Source organism: Abramis brama (genome assembly GCF_963993115.1).
Source record: "Abramis brama genome assembly, chromosome: 1".
In the NCBI taxonomy this organism is placed as follows: Eukaryota; Metazoa; Chordata; class Actinopteri; order Cypriniformes; family Leuciscidae; genus Abramis; species Abramis brama.
In genome coordinates, this window is record NC_139963.1 from 1,629,456 (window position 1) to 1,644,844 (window position 15,389).

The 15,389-nt window shown below is 37.5% G+C and overlaps 2 protein-coding genes across 3 annotated transcripts; both read right to left on the reverse strand.

Annotated features, from left to right (window-relative positions):
* Positions 1 to 76: 76 nt before the first annotated feature.
* On the reverse strand, positions 77 to 1,002 carry LOC311093961 (uncharacterized protein). Of its 2 annotated transcripts, none has more exons than XM_084131666.1 (5): positions 916 to 1,002; positions 735 to 815; positions 609 to 653; positions 446 to 487; positions 77 to 306 (listed from the first exon to the last, which is right to left on the reverse strand). In XM_084131666.1, exons 1-5 carry the CDS (start codon positions 986 to 988, stop codon positions 92 to 94), a joined length of 456 nt encoding a protein of 151 aa, XP_083987792.1. In that variant the 5' UTR covers positions 989 to 1,002; the 3' UTR covers positions 77 to 91. The 2 variants fall into 2 exon arrangements, with proteins under 2 accessions (XP_083987792.1, XP_083987791.1); XM_084131665.1 differs by having other exon boundaries at positions 609 to 656.
* Positions 988 to 8,629, reverse strand: LOC311098220 (uncharacterized protein; the record flags this gene model as incomplete). Its single annotated transcript, XM_084138311.1, has 6 exons — positions 988 to 2,853; positions 4,619 to 4,693; positions 4,970 to 5,225; positions 5,348 to 5,431; positions 6,598 to 6,616; positions 8,533 to 8,629. The coding sequence occupies 6 exons, from the start codon at positions 8,627 to 8,629 to the stop codon at positions 988 to 990; spliced, it is 2,397 nt and encodes a 798-aa protein (XP_083994437.1).
* Positions 8,630 to 15,389: the final 6,760 nt, after the last annotated feature.

A 15,389-nucleotide genomic window follows, 5' to 3' on the forward strand; every position in this document is an offset into this window, starting at 1 on the left:
ATAATGTTTCCAACTATGGTATTGAGACCAAAAAAACAGATAATATAATTCAACTAAAACGCAAAAACAGAATCAACAACCAAAATCAACCTTACTTTATAGTGGTCTTTCTCTCATATGCTGTGATTCTGTTTTTTATATAATACTTTACCGCCTGCCAGTCTCGTTCACCGAGGGCTTTGGGGGCTGCTGTAATGCATGCAATGCAGTCGACTTTTCCAGGAGTAACTCCCGAGTGAATAAATTTCATCATTTTCTCTTCTACAGCCGCAATCTCCACCTCACTCCACTTTCTCTTCCTAGGAACTAATGACAAGAAAATTACATTAATTGCACTGCATGTGTTGTAGGTGCAAGACTGGATTATTTTTATACTATTCTTTATGATGTTGTTGACCTTTTATAAATAAAGCAAATAAAAACTATTACTGGACAGGTTCCTTACCTGATGTTACTTTCATGACCTCCCGTGTCCTCTCTGGAGATCCTTTAGAAACACAATCATATTCATTTCTAAATCAAACTACTAATTACTGATATGCTGTTTGGGGGGAATTCTTGATATTCTGATTGCATTAAACATTTAACTGCCTGTTCATACATCTTACCTTCATTCGTGTTTACTGGCCTGCTGCTATTCACTCCTGAAGTGCCTGCTTGAAGGCATGATTTAATTATTATTTAACTAATGGAAATGACAAACATCTTTAAAAAATGTGTTTACAAATCTTTACCTGGCTCACTTGACGTCACATCATGAGAATGATCTGACAGTTCTGTTTCACTCTCCATCCCAGCATCAGGCTCAACGCACTCTGAAATATAGTCTTAGTATTCAGAGATATGCACAGATTCTTCCAAAGTCACTAGGACACGCTTGACAGGTAGTTTAAACTCGATTAACAGGTTACATACCTGTTGGATTGATGCTGATCTGGTCAAGACCTTTCCCTCTGAATTCGTTAAGCCTTCCCTGCTCCATTGCCATCAAGACTTTGGTGATTTTTGTGTTCCCTCTGGTAATCTGTAATATTTCCTGTGGATACGAATATCGTGTCCCAGGAAATCAGCAAGTTGGTCCATTTCGGTGTCGTTCATGTTAAGAACTCTGGACATTGTAGAGATGTGTTTGCGCAACTTGGTGGACGATAGGGCTTTTGGACATTTAGCACCACACTCCATGGCAAAGCAGTGCAGGCAGTCTGATCCACGAAATGATGTCTCGCAGCCTGGGATTGCAAACATGTAGATGTTCTCCTTCGGAACACCGCAAACTTCACGTGTTTTAACCAGCAACTCCATGGATTTGATCATTTCCGGTGCCAAAAGTACTGCAATTTTCCTTCCGCGCTTCCCACAGATTTCTACACGACTAAAGTACTTGCATAGTGCTTGTTCAACTTCTGAGAGAGAGTCAGCAATATCAATATTTAAAGTAGATTTGTCTCGAGACTCGAATGATTGTACTGGCATCAGACAGGCTTCCCCTTGCCTTTTTCTGTTGAAGATGATCATTTGTGCAAGAGTGACTTTAGCCAGTTTTGCCCAGGTCTTGGTGTTCGGTGCATTAAAAAGTGTGCTGTAGTATTCTTGCTGTTTCTTCTTTAAATATATATGGAGTTTCTTGACATCATCTGCAAATGGCAAGATCAGTGGAGCGTTGTACCTTTTTTCTTCCAGGGTATTGTGAGCATGACATGAGATCATCTCCCTCCAGCGTGTCTGATAGATGTGTTTGAAGTCCTCTGCTTTTTGAACTTTTGTTGTGTCACCGCAGATCCTTGCATCACAACTTACAATGTCGGCAACCTTCATGAGGCTCTGACCAAGTTTGTTGGCTAGCGTTGGCACCGCTATCTTATTTGTCTCACACTGAAAGCCTGTAACAGCTTTAACTGCATTAACTGTGTGTTGGAAGTTGGCTGGATCAATGTATTCCTCAAGTGATTTGAGAGGGGACACCTGCCTTCCTTTCAAAACCAGTCTCCCTAACTCACGCATCTTCTGACGGATCAGTTCATGATCAGAACGCCGGTGTCCCATGATGTTGTATTTCTGCTCGCCATACTTGAGGATACAATGGTCACTCTTTATGACATCTACCACTTCACCTTGTTTCATGTCACTGAGAAGTTTCCACAGTCCCTTGCTAACTCCTTCCTGCACAGGTTGCGCAAAGGTGCAAATCGATTGGGCTCGAGTTCTACCAGGTTTTGGAAGAACACCTCGAAGTGGGCACCTTTTCATATGTTTCCAAAGAAATCTTTTGTTAAAAAGTCCTTGGCAATTTGCACAATGTAAGAATTTATTTGGATTGACATTTGGAGAACTCGCTTGTTTACATGGAACAATGACACCTTTTCCCTTTCTAATGACATCTACATTGTGTGCTCTGTCCCCCTGTTTCCTTAGTATAGTCAGTTGGAGCTTTCTTTCCTTGGAGTTCTTTGGAGATGAAATGGCCTTAGCGACTTCAGATTGATCTTTATGAACAAGTTCCAGATGCCTGGCGATTTTGGATTGTGGTTTCTCACAAAAGAGATAGTAATGTTTTTTGGTGTATCTTCTAGATCCATCGTCAGTCTTTTGACTGTGCATGACTGTAAGTGAAGTTATGGAGCTTTCCCCAGATGTGTCAGATTCAGAGTTCCGGTTTCTAGGTCCCTTGTATGTTTTTCTTGTTCCATCTTTAACAGCAGGACTGGCCATGGTGGCAGCATTTTTCTTTAATATACTGCCTCCCTCTGAGCTGGTCTCACTTTCACAATCTGACCCTGGCACATATTCATCCTCTGTTATTTCCATGCTGCTTAGTGAGTCTTCAGAATCATATCCAAGCATTTGTTTTTTAAACTGAAATTAATCAGAATTCAGCAAATTAAATTTCCTAAATACAAGGTCTGTGTCACTGAAACAGAACTACAATATCTCCCAATGTCTGTAGAATAAAAGTATTTCCTTCTAACATCCACAAAAAATACCCTATATTTTAAACTGCTAAAAAAATGTAAAAGCAAGCATTTTTGTTACATGCACGCAATTACTCTAGTTTAATATCTAATTGCATGAATAAATGCAAAATTAAATGCAAGTTATCAAGTATGAATGGGTCTAAAGTATCAAACAAACATTGAAAGGGTTGCCTTTTAAACTGTTACGAAAATCAGTCAAGATAAAATTAATGAATTCTACAAACTTTTATGAACTGTGGCCATCATCTATAATTTTTTACCTTGTGATTGGAGTGGGACACATTCCCATCTTCTGCAGAGCTGGAATCTGTGTCCATGTGGTTTTGGAAGGCAACCTGTAATCAGTCAAACATGACAAATATAAAGGTAGAAGGTATTGAGAATTTTACACAAATTATATTAGCAACAAAGGTATCCCCATAAGGACAGTTAAAATACAGGTCAATGTCCCCAAAAGGTATCATAAATACTCATCACTACCTATGAGGTTAAAGTGCCGACCAAACTTTCAGGTTTGTTTAGAGGGTGCTTGTATCCATCGTTTGTGGCAAGTCGTTTAAAATGTAGAAATCTATATAATTATATTACAATTTGTCATTCATAACTCACAAATGTAGATAGGTATCGTAAATATGTGCAAAAAATCCAGTATGCCCTAACAGGGTTGGGACAAAGCCTGTAATAATGCCATCCAGTATGCACTAACAGGGTTGGGACAAAGCCTGTAATAATGCCATCCAGTATGCACTAACAGGGTTGGGACAAAGCCTGCAATAATGCCATCCAGTATGCACTAACAGGGTTGGGACAAAGCCTGTAATAATGCCATCCAGTATGCCCTAACGGGGTTGGGACAAAGCCTGTAATAATGCCATCCAGTATGCACTAACAGGGTTGGGACAAAGCCTGTAATAATGCCATCCAGTATGCACTAACAGGGTTGGGACAAAGCCTGTAATAATGCCATCCAGTATGCACTAACAGGGTTGGGACAAAGCCTGTAATAATGCCATCCTCGCATCGTTCTGTCAAACACATTCTGATAAACATTGTTGCTGGGAAATAATTATTACCACAATATAATGTATACTGTGCGGCTCTGAAACTAAATGGTTCTAAAACAACTTGTCTTATTACCTGTGCGTCTGTTGGTGAGGGTATCACAGAATCTTCTGCTGGTTGAGTGACTGGATGTGATTCTGGGCCCAGCTAAAAATCAAATAAAAAATTCAATGCTACAGAAAGTGTAGAATGATTTTTTAACTAAAGTACATACAATTGTAAACTGCAAAAAAAAAAAAAATGTAAAAGTGATCATTTTTGTTATGTGCATGCAATGATTTTCTGTTCTCTACATTTATAATTAGTAGTCACTTCTCTAAAGTAATGATCCAACTTATTTGAATTGCGATGTGATTCTATTAGAATTTAGGCATGGACCAGAACAGATTAATAATCTAGTTTAATATCTAATTGCAAAAATAAATGCAAGTTATCAAGTATGAATGGGTCTAAAGTATCAAACAAACATTGAAAGGGTTGCCTTTTAAACTGTTACGAAAATCAGTCAAGATAAAATTAATGAATTCTCCAAACTTTTATGAACTGTGGCCATCATCTTATTAAAGTAATCAATACTTTCTTACCTTGGGATTGGAGTGGGACACATTCCCATCTTCTGCAGAGCTGGAATCTGTGTCCATGTGGTTTTGGAAGGCAACCTGTAATCAGTCAAACATGACAAATATAAAGGTAGAAGGTATTGAGAATTCTACACAAATTATATTATCATGCAAATAATGCAATCCCCACTTAAACAAGGCTTGGCACACACACACACACACACACACACACACACTCACACACACACACACACTCCAGATCTGATGAAGGACCTGCGCCTGGACACACACACACACACACACACTCCAGATCTGATGAACACACACACACTCACACACACACACACACACACACACACACACACACACACACACACTCCAGATCTGATGAAGGGTCCAGTTTTTAAGCACAAGTCTCTTAGCCACGACCACGCCCAGCATTAGGGACTGTTGCAGTGCTCCTGAAGGGCAGGACGTGCGCTGTGAGAAGCCGAAGACGGCGAGTTCAGCATCCGGTGAAAGAGGCTTATTGTAAGCCTTGGAGTACCAGTCAAAAATGCTTGACCAATATCCAAACAATGAAGGGCAAAACCAGAAAGCATGAGAGGCTGTATACTCTGCCACCTTACACCTGTCACACATTGGTGAAACAGAGGGGAAAAGTTTATGTAATTTGGCTTTAGTGTAATGCAAGCGGTGGATAACTTTGAATTGGATCTATAGACTGAACAGGCATGTGTCATAGCCAAGCACCTGTCCCACGTATCTTCGGACAGCTCAACTCCTAGGTTTTCTTCCCAGGCCTCTTTAAATCTTACAGTAGGGGCTGAAAGGCAGCTTCCAAATAAACAAACACATTTAGAAATAAGATGCCTAGAGTCAGGAGGATTAAGAAGAACATCGGAAAAGATGCTTCTCCGGGAGGAGTTCAAAATGACAAATTTTGGTCCTAACATAACTTCTGATTTGTAAATAGCGAAAAAAAAGTCAAATTTCTCTCTTAACTGATCAAAAGATGTGAACCGTCCTTCAACATGAAGATCTTTAATGGAACCTAAACCCTTCTTCCTCCAGACATGGTAAGTTCTATCAGACCACGGGGGTAAACAGGAATGATTGTAACAAATTGGCATATGAACAGAGCTCTCCGGCAGGGACAAAACTGTTCTCAACTGATTTAAGATTTTGACTGAATTTTTCAAAACAAAATTTATTCACCTCTTTAGGCTTATCCAATTTGGAGAACAGCAGTGCCATTAAGGAGGTGCCAACAGCCAAGTTAGTCTCCGTTTGTACCCACAAGGGGGCCTCGGGGGTCAGGTTACCCGGTGTCCCCTTCAGCCAGAACATTAAAGCCCTGATATTGGCAGCCCAATAATAATGTTTAAATACTGGCATACCCAGACCACCTGAAGACTTGGATTTTTGTAGATGACTTTTAGAAATCCAGTGGGTCTTATAATTCCAAACGTAAAATAAGATTATAGAATCCAGTTCCTTAATCCCCTGAGGTCGGCTGTCGCGCCGGCGCGATAGGCTCGTTTTTTTCCTTATCAGTGCAACAGAGACGAAAAATACTCTGTTGATTTTGATCTTACATACTTGTGTTTTACATCACTCGATCCTGTTAAGTGTGTATTTTTTGTGTATACTCACAATAAAAACAAAGTGTTGTGCTTTTTGCCAAATAAAGAAAAATAAACATGATGCGAGTTCTGCTTTCTCTCTGTCAGTGAAGTCAATTCTGAAATGCGCCCGAAAATGAACTGCAACTCAGCGAATACTCAGTCAAACAGGCATACAGACACACAGGCATGAAGCTTGAATTCTCTTCTTTTAAATGAATTAATTTTTATAAAAAAATATTCTCAGTTTATGTAATATGTATGAAAAGAGAGAGATGTCAGTCGTTCTCATCTCAGCTCATTAAGTTTTAATGTGACCCCGCCCACGGAGAGCGCGCGCTATTCAAACGCAAATAATCTGAGGTGATCCAGGCAAACCCGTGAACGCCCACATCAGCTGGATAACACACACAGCGAGTTCACTTTCAGACTCATGTACTTTACGACGCTGTGAGGAATAATACTATCTTGATAATAATCCTGGAAAATTTACCTCAGAAGTGCTGGAAGTTTCATTTCGAGGAGCAACGGATCCGGCTGAGGAATAGGTCAGTTATATATTTGCTTTGTTCTAATCGCAAGTGTCTGTACACGCTGAATGAATGAACGCACAGATGCGTGCTGTTATGTAGCTACAGCTGGCAAAAAGACTGTTTAAATATGAATCGCGTTTCTATGTATGAATGAATGAACGCACAGATGCGCACTGTTATGTAGCTACAGCTGACAAAAATACTGTTTAAAAATGAATCGCGTTTCTGTGTGTGAATGAATGAACAGCTTTTACCAAACTCTATTGCTATACTGAGATGAGTAAAAATCGGATAGATTATAAAGTTTGTACTGTAAAATACTGCCACATCAAATAAGCTTATAATGTTGCCAATTTCTGCTCATATGAATTGAATTACGTATGATAAAATGTATACTTTAGTTTTTACAAAGAAAGATTACACTGGAAATATTGTTACAATTTTAATTGTTGTTGTAATTGTATAACCTTTTTAATAAAATAGCAAAAAAATATATATATATATGTATATATATAATATATATACATACAAGGATAGATGTAAACAAAATCTTAAAAGGTCAATATAAGCCTTCTCTTTAAAAAAATGTATTATGCTTTATTAGTGACACATTTGGGTAGAGAATATATTCCAAATCTGAAAATACAGTATGAGAATTAACTGCACAATTACTAGAAATGTTTACCTTGGATATTTTACAATTTGCAAGCACAATTTGTGGAAAAAACAACAACAACTGTGAACCAATTATATATATATATATATTGTCCTTGCATTCTTTCTTGTGGCTCAGTCACACAACTGAATGAAAGGCTCATTACGTATGCAGCCTCATTATGCGGGGGCCCATTGTCTCCTCAGGTGTGAATCACGCCCACCCGCATATTGCCTTTCCAAACAAAAAGTGTCGTACAAAATTTAAATCAATGTATTGTTTTATGTGAATGATTGGAAGGATGATTTTCACATCATTTTGAAGAAAAAACTCTACTCAAAATGCATTATTCAGAAGTCTTATTGACACATATTTAGTATGTGTTTTGTGTTTTGTCATTTTTTGTTTTTTCAATAACCATGCTGTAGCAACAATGACATCAGGCCAGCTGTTTTTCAAATTAAGTGAATCATGAGGGTGTCGAATACATCGTCTTTGTCCTTAGGGAAGTAGCTTTGGTTAATTATTCTCTAGGGGATAATTTTCCAGCGCCCGTGTGGCTGGGATCCCCCCCAGCTCAGCGTGAACTTCCCGTGACTTCATAGACTCGTGACATTCCAGCGCACACACACAAAACACACTCTGGACTTTGAAACAGAATTCCCCTTTACATAACAAGCCATTACTAAATGTTGATATGTATTCCTGTGTTTCTCAAGTGTCGTCACTTGCCATAACGGAAACACTGACAATTTTATTGTGTGTTTAATCAAACTTTATTTGTGTGTAATTATGCATATAAATGTAACGTTATGTTTCCCCAATCTTTACCTGTCATAATTGGTATCTGTCTGACCGTCCTGTTTTAATTCAACCAGTCACACATAGGAGATTACAGTAAGATGTATTGTTCTGTGTGTACAATCTTAAGAGGAAATATGAATTCTTACTCTCATAAGACATATGGTCAAGGTAGGCGTGTCTTCTTCACACAAAGAAACTTTTTCCCGCTTCAGATCAGAAGACCTGATTTGCTGTTGTCCAAAAAAGAGGGCGTAAACAGATGTCTTTTAAAAAGAACAGACCTCCACTTCTCTCTCTCTCATCTCTTGCTCTTGCTCTGACCTCCTCTTCTCCACGCGCAGCGCTTCTCCTCCCAACGGAACCAGCTGGACCAGGCCTTGCCTTGGCTTCTCCTCTGGGACGCATACCCTTGCGTCATGTAGAAGCTGCCGTTCTTTGCAACTAAGATATATATATTTGCCTCTTCCTTCACGGGAGATGAATCTTATTTTCCGGTAAACGTTACATTCAGTGAGCCTTTCAAGCTTCCCGCGACACCGGAAGACGCAGCAGAAACAGGACACCGTCCGCGCTTCCTGCCTCAGCATCACTCGAACAGAGACCAAATTTGCAAGTATATTTATATCTGTCTAAAAGCTGATTCCAGGTGTCTCGTAAAATTAGGTTCTGTATGTAATAATTACTAGTCTTTCCTCTTCTCTCTTCCTTCTTTCTTTCTTTCATTTAATTTATTCTGATCACGTTCTTATGTTCTTGTTTGGTTAAATGTTTGTTTGATTTTATTGTTTGCATTTTTACGTACGTTTATATTTGTAGCTCATATAATCTCTCTAGTTTTGCATTTATTAAAATCCATTTATACTTTTCACTGTCTCTGTGTTTAAAAACCCACCTTATAAAGTCAATGAAATTAAAAGATCTAATTAAGCTACAAGCTCGATATTATAGACTACATTGAGTAGTTTTAATTAATAAACTCAGAAAGTTTGATGTTCATGGCCAGAAGATAAAACTTTCTTGGAGTTTGTAAAGGGATACCCCTTCCTAACTGTGATAATCTCACATTTATTCGCTGGACGAATGACTGATGACCAGACCAGTTACAGAACAAGGTAATCTCGATAATTGATAAAGTAAATGTACATGCGATTTCTGAATTATTATGACTATGAGTTATGATTATTAATATTTCCAAAATTCCCTATATCCTTGAGCTAATTCGCATTTACCCAGAGTCGTTTATGTTACAATGCATAAACATTATTCTCTCAAAAATACAAACATGTACATACATGTTGCTCACATATTATGGTAGCCCTGTTTGTGCTAAATAGAGTGTAATTACACCTTTGCCATTAATATGTTTATAAGCAACTGAAAAAAGCACACATGTAAGAGCATGTCAGAACATCTCAAGGACCCCAAAAACACCTTAGACCCCAGAGGGTTAAAGAAAGCAGAGGTAAGAAAAATAGGGAGATTTTGACGAAGATATAGGAATCTAGGAAGAGAAACCATTTTAATTGAATTTATATGGCCAATCATGGACAAAGGTAAAGTTTTCCAATTCCCTATGTTACTTTTGAGCTTAGAAAGAAACTCCACAAAGTTTAACTTAAATATTAATTTGGGATCTTTGGGGATTGTCAGTCCGAGATACGTAAAATTGTCCCTAACTATCTTAAACGGAATATTCTCCAAAAAACCTGTTAATAAACTGTTATTCTGACTGTAGGCTACTGACACGGTTGCTGGACGATGATATCACTGTTTTCTCCAAAACTGCTTTATAGATGAAATTAACTCATTTAAGAATTGATGATCTTTACAACAGAACTGAATCAACACTGAACTGACTTTAGCTGAACAACAGCCGAAATACATTAGTGTCCTGTTATCTCTGTAAAGCTGCTTTGAAACAATCTGTATTGTATAAAGCGCTGTATAAATAAAGATGACTTAACTTCACTTACTGTATTATAAGTCCTGGATCACTGGATCTGCTTTGGAAACTAAATCTAAGCCAATTTGCTTTGATTTCTAGATAAAGCAAAAGAGATGATGTTGAATGAACAGTGCACTCATATTTACATCTTTACACCACAAGAGGGCAGTATTCACCAAAATCTCATATTTACATCTTTACACCACAGGAGGGCAGTATTCACCAAAATATCATATTTACATCTTTACACCACAAGAGGGCAGTATTCACCAAAATCTCATATTTACATCTTTACACCACAAGAGGGCAGTATTCACCAAAATCTCATATTTACATCTTTACACCACACGAGGGCAGTATTCACCAAAATATCATATTTACATCTTTACACCACAAGAGGGCAGTATTCACCAAAATATTGCAGTCTTCTTAAAAGCTGTCTGTGTAGTAGGCTAGGTAAATGGACCAGAAGAGGTTAGAGTGTTAACTGTTCTTGACATTGTTAATAATTCTTACTATAACAGTCTGAAATCCATAAATATCTGGGAGAACATTATAAAATAAAATACTCAAATACTTCAGTTTGCACCAGATTCAAAGAAATGCAATTTAACCCTCTGGGGTCGACAAACGCGCCCACGCGTTTTGCTGGATTTTCGTCACATTGTAGCACAATAAACTTAAATTACTCCGTCATTTATGGTCATACAGAAAAAAGAAATATAAAAAAAGAATCTGTGATATTTCTACTTTTGTATGTGTCCACTTACAATCAAATCAAAACATTGTGCTTTTGTAAAATAAAGAAAATAAACAGGGTGTGCTTTCTGCCTCCCCGTCGCGGTGAACTTTTTTTTCTTGAGCACGTCTATAAACTGAAACCAAACTCAGCGAATACTTGTCACACATTTATGAGCCATATACCTTTATAAACATTTAAATGTGTACTTTTAAATGATCGGATTCAAACTGAAAACAAATATTCTCTGTTTAAGTAATTTGTATAAAACCAACAAGATGTCCAGTATCTCAAACGCTTGCTCATTATTTTTAATTTGACCACGCCCACGAGCGCAAAAGAGATTCACATGCAAATCTCCACATGGAACGCGAACACGCTCGTTACCTCAAAAACAAAGCACAAAAAAACTTCAAAAGTCTCTGCTTTTCGTCGAGTTTGAAAGACGCGCCTGAGCTTACATTGGATTTACCTCAGAAGAAGAAGAACACGATTTGAAGACAAGAAAGATGTAAGGAAAGAAATTCTTACATATTAGTTTGTTATTGTTGCATAAATTTCACATTGCAGTTGAACTGTTGCTAGATATATGGTGAATATTATAATATTTAGACCCGTGTTTACTGTTACTGTGTTTGTGGATATCTGCTCAAACGTAGATATGTATATGGTAACCATAATGTCTTATATTTGAGCGCGATCGCGTTTGAATGTATCATATTTTGGATCGCGATCGCGTTTGAAAATCAAAACGCACCAAACGGCTTCATGTTTTTACTATTATCTCATTTCATATCATCATAACGAATGGAAACATTTTAAGTAACATATGATAATTAATATATTTTTCTCTAGCTTAGTTGTTACTGAAATCTTTTGGAAGATTTACAGGTTGCTATAGGTTATTGTTATTAATATTTTATGCAGCACTGCGCATAGCCTATGCCTACAAGGCACAACAAACCTGGTGTTCATTATATTATATATTGTTGGAAACATTTGTGTGTGTGTGTGTGTGTGTGTATTCTGTGAATTTTAAAAAGCAATTTTAACCAGAAAAATCTAAAATTTATTCCCAAAATCGTGCAGGCCTATAGTTTCTCTTGATATCAGTATGTTCACTTTTTTTTTTCTTTCAGGGCCCAAATGCCACTGAGTCCTGCTGACTTCAACATTCACATGAGTCTCTGTACATGAACATGGTAAAGTGAAAATCAAACACCTTGGAAATTAAAGGTATGTACAATGTTTTTAGGAATGGCACAAAGGTCTCTGTCTTTGGATCATTGTTTTCAATAGTGTGCTTTTTGTCATTTGTGTCATTTTTGTCATTATGTTGTGTTGTAAATAAATCCAAACAATCAAAAAGCCATTCTTTTTTAAATCTCCTCATTCTTTGTGCAAGGTTGCTCAGAATGACAGGGCCTGATAGCACCTGATAGGGCCGTTAGGGGAGGGTCTTTGTCTTTCTCAGGTGTGAAAACCATACATATTACAACACAAAACACGTCATACAAATTTTAAATCAATATATTGTCTTATCTGAATGAGCAGTCAGGCCGATTTTCACATAGTTTTAGAGCAAATATTCTAGGCTACGTGATACAATTTTCAAAAGTCTTATGAAGAAATAATCAGTATGGGTTTCATGGCCTTATTTCAGTGCGAATTTTTTATTTTTTTATTTTCACAAACTACGCATAAATGTCATTATCTCAAACCTACAAACTTTTACATACATGCTGCTGATATATTATTGTAGCAGAGTTTGTGCTGAATACAGTGTAATCAGACTTTAGCCATGAAAATGTCACAAGTAACAGAAATAAGCACAAATGTCAGAGCATGTCAGAACACCTCCAGGGCCCAGAGAACAGCTCAGACCCCAGAGGGTTAACATTGTACACAGAGCTTATGTGCCCCAGAAATAATCTCCCCAGTGTCCTAAATGCCACAACAGTATCGGTCTCTGGGAATGCACATCTCAGATGTGTGTGTGAGACGCCATCGCCTGCATAAGTGGAGCCACTCGTGTGTTTACTGTGCACATTACCCTCTTCATGTCTGGAGGATTCAGATGTTTTTAAAATTTTACTGATGTTGGGTTGGAAACTACTTATGATTAAACTGTGGGTAAATCGCTGAAAGTGTCTTGGCATTGATTACAAGTTTACAGTGTATCCTCAAATGCTACTGTATTTTTTATTATCACATGCTTGTACTCTCAGTGCTGATTATTCTGAAAATGCAATACACATAATTATAATTATAAAACATAATAAAAAAAACCTCTGAAATCAAAATCACTCGCTCTCCCCTCAAACACATACAAGTTCTTGTACAAACATTGGTGTTGACACAGAAGATGACATTTGCAAAATGCATTTTTGGGATTTAAACAAATATTAAACATGACTTTCTGGGACAGCAACATGCTGTGAATTACTGGACGCAGAAAGCATTAAAGCAAAACATCTACAGAGACTTTAAATCATGATTTTAATTAGTGAATTGTTGTGAGGATACTGCCTTTTCTAATATCTTTGAAAGAAAAGGTATTCTTTGACAAAAAAGATTCGAGATCGGCCTGTAATTGACTAATTCTGTACGATCAAGTTGTGGTTTTTTTAACAAGCGGTTTAATCATAGCCAGCTTAAAGGTTGTTGGTACGTATCCTAGAGACAAAGATGAATTAATGATATTAAGAAGAGGATCTATGACCTCTGGAAGCATCTCTTTTAATAGCTTAGTCGGTGTAGGGTCTAACATACATGTTGTTGGTTTAGATTACCTCTCCTATTGCAATGAATGAATAGTTTTTCCTCAGGGAGACTACAATGCACTGCCTGATGCGATACTGTAGTAGACAGTTGCAGTTATAATTTTCTCTCTAATATTATCAACCTTGTAAGTAAAGAAGTTCATAAAGTCATTACTAACGTACGGCGTTGAAGCTTTGTTTTTCATTAATTTAGCCACTGTTTCAAATAGATACCTAGGGTTGTGTTTGTTTTCTTCTAAAAGTGTTGAAAAGTGAGCAGATCTAGCAGCTTTTAAGGCCTTTCTGTCTGCAATCGAGCTCTCTCTCCACGAAATGCGAAAAACGTCTAATTTTGTTTTCTTCCAGCTACTCTCCATTTTTCTGGCTGCTCTCTTCAGGGCCCCAGTGTGCTCGTTGTACCACGGTGTTGGACTATTTCCGAGCAACTGTGTCTAAAGTGCTGGAAAAGAGAAAGTCAATAATTTTAAGCTAAATAACTAAAATAACTAAGTTATCTGGGATGCTGACGAGATGAAACTGATCAGGAAGATTATTTATAAAGCAATCTTTAGTGGCAGAACTAAGTGATAGTTCTACCATATTTATAACACATAGTTGGCTTTGCAGCCTTGGCTAAATTAAGCATACATGAGTTAAAAATAATGATCTGAGATGTCATCGCTCTGCTGCTGAATTTCAACGGCATCAACATCTATTCCATGTGATAATATCAGATCTAGAGTATGATTACGACAATGGATATTAAAATCACCAACAATTAGGACTTTTTTTAAGCCAGTACTAACTCTGATAAAATCTGTATGGTGGTGGCCTGTATACAGTAGCCAGCACAAATGTTAATCGGGATTAACGCTAGATAACGTCACAGAAAGCACCATCACTTCAAAAGAATTATATTTGAAACTAGACTTCTGAGTAATACTGAAGATATTGCTATAAATTACAGCAATACCACCCCCACCCCCCCCCCCCCACACACACACACACACACACATACACACTCCCCCACCCCCAATATTTTCATAGCAACCCGAAAACAGGAAGTAACACGTACCAGCATATAGTTTCAGGGAAAATTCAGGGTTTACTAAGTAATTATTTATAAATAAGTTATTGGTTCACTTTAGTAAGTACATGTCAATTAATTTTACTCAGTACTTAAATGTATAATTACACTGTAACAAGTTTATAATAAATGTTTCAAAAACATAAATAAGCCACATTTATTGAGCCCATTATTTTTTAGATATATCTATAAGCATTAATGTACAGATAGTAACCAACCAGAATGCCTATTACCGCCGGCGAAAATAAACCAGTCGCATTTCAAAGTCATTCGCGAAATGACCGCCAGGTGGAGCAAAGGGATATTGTGCAAAACAGCAGCAATTGCTGCATTTTTTCAATTGCCGTAAGTGGGGTTAATGTCAATTAATTGTAAGGATGAAATACTACAACTATGGTAAACAGAATAGAAAGGCCAGAAAAATAGAATAACAAGTTAAAAATAGAGACGATTATAACCTGTAGGCTATTTCATATTGTAGGCCTAGATGTTGGTGAGCGAAACGCCTGTTCCCCTGCTGATTATTTGTACTATTCTATTGAGGAATGAGACGAATGAAGAGCGCTTCTCGCTCGTGTGAGCGAACACACATTGGAACGTTTGGGCATTTCTCAACGTGTAAAGTCATGGCCGAGTGGTAGAACT